Source organism: Phalaenopsis equestris, unplaced genomic scaffold (genome assembly GCF_001263595.1).
Source record: "Phalaenopsis equestris unplaced genomic scaffold, ASM126359v1 Scaffold000287, whole genome shotgun sequence".
NCBI lineage: Eukaryota > Viridiplantae > Streptophyta > Magnoliopsida > Asparagales > Orchidaceae > Phalaenopsis > Phalaenopsis equestris.
This window is the reverse complement of record NW_018164729.1, coordinates 2,005,280-2,011,538: the sequence shown is the minus strand read 5'-3', so window position 1 is coordinate 2,011,538 and position 6,259 is coordinate 2,005,280. Positions and strand designations below refer to the sequence as shown.

The following is a 6,259-nucleotide window of genomic DNA, read 5'->3' as shown; positions in this document are numbered from 1 at the left end:
TCCCCCCCCCCCCCCCCCCCCCCTTTCAAATTGGAGCATAGATAGCTATCATGCCCAACATGCATACAACGAACTCAAAACTAGGCCTGAAAATTCCTTTGGTGAAGACATCTGCATGCAAATAGCTCCACAATCAATCTTCTCTTTCATGAATTGTCTATCAATCTCCACAGATTTTGTGTGATCATGTTACGCGTGATATTTTGCAGTGCTTATGATAGTTTTATTGTCGTTGTACAACTTCATCGGCATGTTTATCGGGATCCATAGTTCTTCAAGAATTATCTTCAGCCATAACATCCTACATACTCCATTAGCCATAACTTGATATTTTGTCTGGGCACTACTCTTTGCCACCACAATTTATTTCTTACTTTACCAAGTAACCAGACTTCCCCAGACATAAGAACAGTAACTGGATGTCGATCTCATGTTAATAATTGAGCCCGCCCAATTTACATCGGTATATGTCTCTATGCTATGTTCTGCGGTTTTTTGAAAAAGTATACCCTCACCTGGTGCACTTTTTAAGTATCTGAGAATCAGAGAGAGAATGTATAAATTGACTTACCAAGCTTACATCAAAGGTGATATTTGGCCTTATATGTGATATAATTCAACTTTCTAACCAACTTTTGAGATCGAGTTGTATTCACTTGGTCATGTCTCAGTTTCTAATTGGGATCAATGGGGGGTTTTGCAGGCCTAAAACCGCACATCACAATTTCCTTTGGAATATTAAGAACTAACTTTTGTTGTGAAATAACAACGGCTTCCTTCAATGTAGCAACCTACATGCCAAGGAAATACTTCATGAATCTTAAGTCATTGGTCTCAAAAACTGGTAAGGAAAGCCTTCAACTTATTCTTTTCATATAAGTCATCTCTGATGAGAATTAAATCATTCACATACATAATCAGTATATTATCTTCTCATCATTTGAATTTTGGAGAACAATGTATGGTCTCTTTACTCTTGAGTAGACATAAGATTTTTAACAAATAGTGAAAATTTTTCAAACCACGATATCGGTGACTGCTTCAAACCGTATAAGGATTTTTTTAATTTAAACACATTTGTGTTGAATTTTTCACTAAATCCTGGAGGAGCATCCATATACACTTCTTTCTCTAAGTCCTCATAAAGAAAAACATTTTTTATATTTTTTAGTATAGTAGGGGTCAATTAAGATTAGTTGAAAGTGACAGACGAGCTCTTTATAGAGTTTAATTTTATGACTGAGTCGAATGTATTTAAGTAATCAATTTCATACATCTAAGCTAATCCCATGGTAAGAAGTTGAGACTTCATACTGTTCTAGATAGCTATCAGAATTATATTTGACTGTAAACACTAATCTACATCGAATGATTTTCTTCCCTTAGACAGATCGACCAATTCCCACATGCCACTTTTTTAGAGTTTTTATCTCCTCGAAGGCGGCTTCTTTTCACTTAGAAACTTTTAGAGCATCCTACACAGTATTATGAATCTCCATACAAGACAATTGTGTTGTAAAAATCCAAAAATAGGTGAAAATTTTCATATGGCACGTAATGAGATAATGGATGTTGTGCAAGATCTCGCACCCATATAAGCAACAATGAGATGACTGGAATCTTTAGATTTCAAATTAGGGCTAGACTCGAGTTTAAAATTAGAAGACTCATAACTTGAAGGTGAAGTAGAATGATCATGGGTAAAGGCTCAATGAGCATACTATCAGGAGGATTCAAGGATTATGGGAAATGCAAATAATTCATAGACTCTTTCTCCTTTGTCGGGTATATAATGTCAAAAGGTGTAAATCACGTGGTACTTTCTTCTATGTTCTCTTTGTTAGTTGTCATAAGATTATGAACATCATGAGATAATGGATATTGTGTGCAAGATCTCGCGCCCATACAAGAAGCAATGAGATGACTGAAATCTTTAGATTTCGAATTAGGGCTAGACTCGAGTTCAAAACTAGAAACTCATAACTTGAAGATGAAGTAGAATGATCATAGGGTAAAGGCTCAATGAGCATATTATCAGGAAGATTCATGGATTATGGGCAATGAAAATAATTCATAAACTCTTTGTCCTTTGTCGGGTATATAATGTCGAAAGGTGTAAATGATGAGGTACTTTCTTCTATGTTCTCTTTGTTAGTTGTCATAAGATTATGAGCATCATGAGATGGCTTTGTAGGAAGATCTGAATCGTCTTAAATATCTAAAAATCTCAACTCATTTTCTCATGATATAATGTAGTTAGGATATTCAAGTTGAACAATCAAAGTTGGGGAGGTATAATTTTATGAGTCTTAGATAGCAGTAGTTGAAGCTTTGTTTTGACCCTCCTCCTTTGAAGCTGATATTAAAAAATGATTGTAATTCTAAAGATGTAACAACCATGGTGACAATATTTTTTTTAGAAATATAATCAAAATATTTATACCCCTTTTGGGTGGGAGCGTAACCACTAAATACACATTTTATAGCTAATTGTTCAAATTTTCCTTGATTATGAATATAGATGAGAACAAATGTTGTAAACTCAAACTATCTTTAAAGTTAAAGAAGAAGAAAGTCGGTTTGTTAGGTAAATTTTATGAAAAATATCAAAAAGTGTATCAAAGTTCAAAACATTAATGTATCAGTAAGAATGACTTCGCCCAAAAGATATTTTGACACCTGATTTGTAAATAGCAATGTTCAACTTACTTTTGATAATTTTTTTTTACTTTCAACCACATTATTTTATTGTGGGGTGTCGACAAATAAAATTTGATGAATTATTATTTTTTCGAAAAAAAATTGACCCAAAATATTTTTAAAATATTATTGGCAATTATCACTCTATAATATTTGAATAAATTTTTAAATTGTGTTTATAACATGAGGAAAAGGTTTTTAAAAAATGCTTTCACTATATATTTTTCATTCATTAAATATATCTAACTTAATTTTGTGTGACCATCAGTAAATGTAGCAAACAATTTTTTCTAAAGTGTGCAAAATGTTTACAAGGACCACATATATCACTATGAATCAGAGTAAAATGTGTAGTTCATTTGTAAAATTGGAGATGAAAAGACAAATAATGATGTTTGACAAACTGACAGATTTCACATTGAAAATATGACAATTTCGAAATAATATTGGAATCTAAACAAGTATTTTGACAATTTCTATTTGTATCAAATCTATTGTCAAAATAATGTTCAATTTTTTTCAGCACTGTCAATCATCCTCCTAGTGGTCAATTTCTAAAACTCATAACAAGAAAAGTACAAATTAACTTGGTGCTGATAATGAGAAATAAATTTGTTAATTAACAATAGATTGTAAGACAATTTGTTAACATAGAGCACATCACGAAAGGTTAACGAGGTGAGTTTGATAGTTCCTATCCTGGCAATTATCGACGAAAAAATATCGACAATTTTGACATTTTTATTGCCTGCTCAAGGTCTATAAAATGAGAATAATTTTGAACAACCAATTACATGAGTGATTGTGTTAGAATTGATTATCCAAGAATGAATAAAATTAGGGTTACATCTACAATACAGTGACTAGAGAGTTACTCTTCTGTACAAAAGAGCAAGACAAAGTCTAATAATTTTGGAGATTGAAACAACTTGTGCATGTGCTCTAATTGCTCCTTAGTGAAAGATATTGCATCTGAGTTGATAGAAGGCTCTTGAATTTCATCAGCAGTTGTTTGATATCACGTTTAGATTTTGGTTTCCAATTTGCGGATTTATTGTGAAGCTTTTAATATACATCCTTCGTATGTTATGATTTTTTGCTATGCTCACACCATCATAGATAGGGCAAACTGGTTTTGGAATTGCTGAAACCAATAGAAATCGTAGAACTTTTTGAGCCTCGGCCATCGCTGGCTTGTACGACATCGCGAGTTATTTCGATGCTTAAAGTTGAGCAAAGGAGAAGTTGATGGAGGCAGCGCTAGCAAAGAAGAAGTTGAAACAAATTGAGTATTTCATATGCCTACTTTTGATTTAGTTCAATTCTCCGATTCACGTTACTCAAGAACAAAAGCATTCTCCGTGAAAACTAGATGAGGAACAAAGATAAGAACAAGTTATCTTTCTCTCGAATTACAAATTTCAATGGCGTCGAAGTTCGAGAAGAAACCAATGGAGAAGAAGCGCCGAGAAGCACACCACCAAATAACAAAAGATGAAGAAAGAGAAATATAACTAGAGCTGGCGGGGAAAGTCCCTATCACGAAGAAGGCTGTCATCGAGAACTCGACCTGGGTGTTTCGACGCCAGAGGAAAGACAGATGTCGGGTTTCTAAACATTTCTATCCATTTGTTGTCTTCCCAGCTAGTTCCAATCATGACTATATTGTGAGGTGTCTGCCACGATAAACAAAATGAGTACATAAGAAGAAACAAAATAGGGCTTTGAATGATTTGATCTCGAGTTGATCTGGCTCAAAACCATTGACTAGGATAACAAGCATAACCTATAGGCCAATCTTGAGTTGAGCCTAAGTGGCTCAAACATCTTGATTCATGTTTGACCCAAACCAAAAGGTGTGTTTCTCTTAATTTTTATCTGTAAAAATAAATTCTTAATCCAACCAACAAACAATTAGACATGCATATTTATACTCATTAATATGAGTATGAGTACATTAAAAAAGAACTCATACATCTACATACATTGTGATTCTATCTCGAGCTGGCAAGAACAAAACCAAGTTTAGCGCAATCGAAATTCAATCCAAGTAATCAAGGAATGGAAAGTTCGCCTGCTAGTTGAAATTAATCTTAATTCAATTCAAGTCTAAAGCCAAGATGTTGAGAACAATGAATCGATCAATCAGTCAAATTCACATCCCTAAACAAAAATTAGACAAAAATTATAGGAAATCAACAATTTCTTTTAACAAATTACATGAATCCTAGATTGTTCTCGAATTTTAAAGCCCTTCTTTTTACGACTTAAGTGTCACAAATACAGTCTATTAATTCAAATCAGAATACCCTTCCCCACTACAGTAAAATCAGCGCTCTTATCCCCAAGAAGAAGATCCCCAGATCAAATCCCCACTGAAACCCTAACAAACATCGTCGAACCCATTCTCTTTCAAAATTCGTACTACCAACATACAATTGACACAAAAATAAAATAAAATAACAATTCCGAGCATAACAAACAACTTGATCCAAAAATAACGCAGCTGACCAGTATTTAACAGCCTTGCAGCGCGAGCAGCGCGTTGTGGTAGGGCTGTGGCAGACAGCGCAGTTCTGCATTCCAACTCCCGCTCCATCAACGCCAGAAACTGGTTTCTCCGCCGCATAAAAAGCTGCTTCCGCCTCCTTCTCGGCCCTCTCCGCCTCCGCCGCCGCCAGCTGAGCGAGCCGCATGACCTCCCTGCGCCTGACCTCCGCGAGCCTCCATTTCTTTCGAATCACCATCGCAACCACAGGAGAAAATGCAGCGAACGCAACGAGCGCTGCGCCGCTCCATCCCGAAATCCACTGGTAGGGCATCTAAGCCCCGCCTCTCGCCTCAACGCCACAATTCTTGAGATTCACTACCGCCACCTTATCTCTCACCAGAGATCTCCTCATGTATTCCTCTCCAGAAGCCGCACATCCGAGCGTACCCTGCGAAATCCTTCCAGCGATCGATCGGAGCTAAATGTGAAGAGGGATGAACGAGGAACAGCGAGAATCGCAGGAAGAACGGGAAGAAGACGTTTTCGTAAGTGGTTTGCGATGTGACTGCGAAGCGATATATGCTAGACGGTTCCGTTGTTAGAATGAGAAAATTAAGGATGCCGACCGAATAGCACTCCCTTCTTTTTGAATTTCAGTTTTCTTTTTTTCTTGGGATAATTACACGCAGACCATCCGAATCATTGATATTTACAACTGTACCACTCAGGTGATTTTTTTAAAATATTAAATACATCAATACAAGTCTATCTGAAGTCATCCCAATCTTGTTTCTATTAGAACCCAAATCTTCAAACAATATAGACTAGTTGCCACTATTCAATATAGAACTCCAACACTGAAGAATTATATGCTATTTAATAGAAACTATATTAAACCAATGATTATAATTAAAAGTAAGCGATTATCATTAGATTAAGTATAATCAAATATTTTCAAAATGAGTAGAAATAGAACGAAAATTATCCCAAATGAAACCATAATGATTAAGAATCCAACTAATCAAATAAGAATTATAATTATAAAATTTTCAAATAATTTTGAATTTG

General features: G+C 35.2%; 1 protein-coding gene across 1 annotated transcript in view; it reads right to left on the bottom strand.

Annotated features, from left to right (window-relative positions):
• LOC110025030 (ubiquitin carboxyl-terminal hydrolase 19-like) overlaps positions 1–5,791 on the bottom strand; it is a 15,120-nt gene extending 9,329 nt beyond the window's left edge. The window contains exon 1 of the mRNA XM_020725266.1: positions 5,212–5,791. Coding sequence (XP_020580925.1) covers positions 5,212–5,522 — 311 coding nt within the window. The 5' untranslated portion in view covers positions 5,523–5,791. The remainder of the gene's footprint in view (positions 1–5,211) is intronic.
• Between the last annotated feature and the right edge of the window lie 468 nt (positions 5,792–6,259).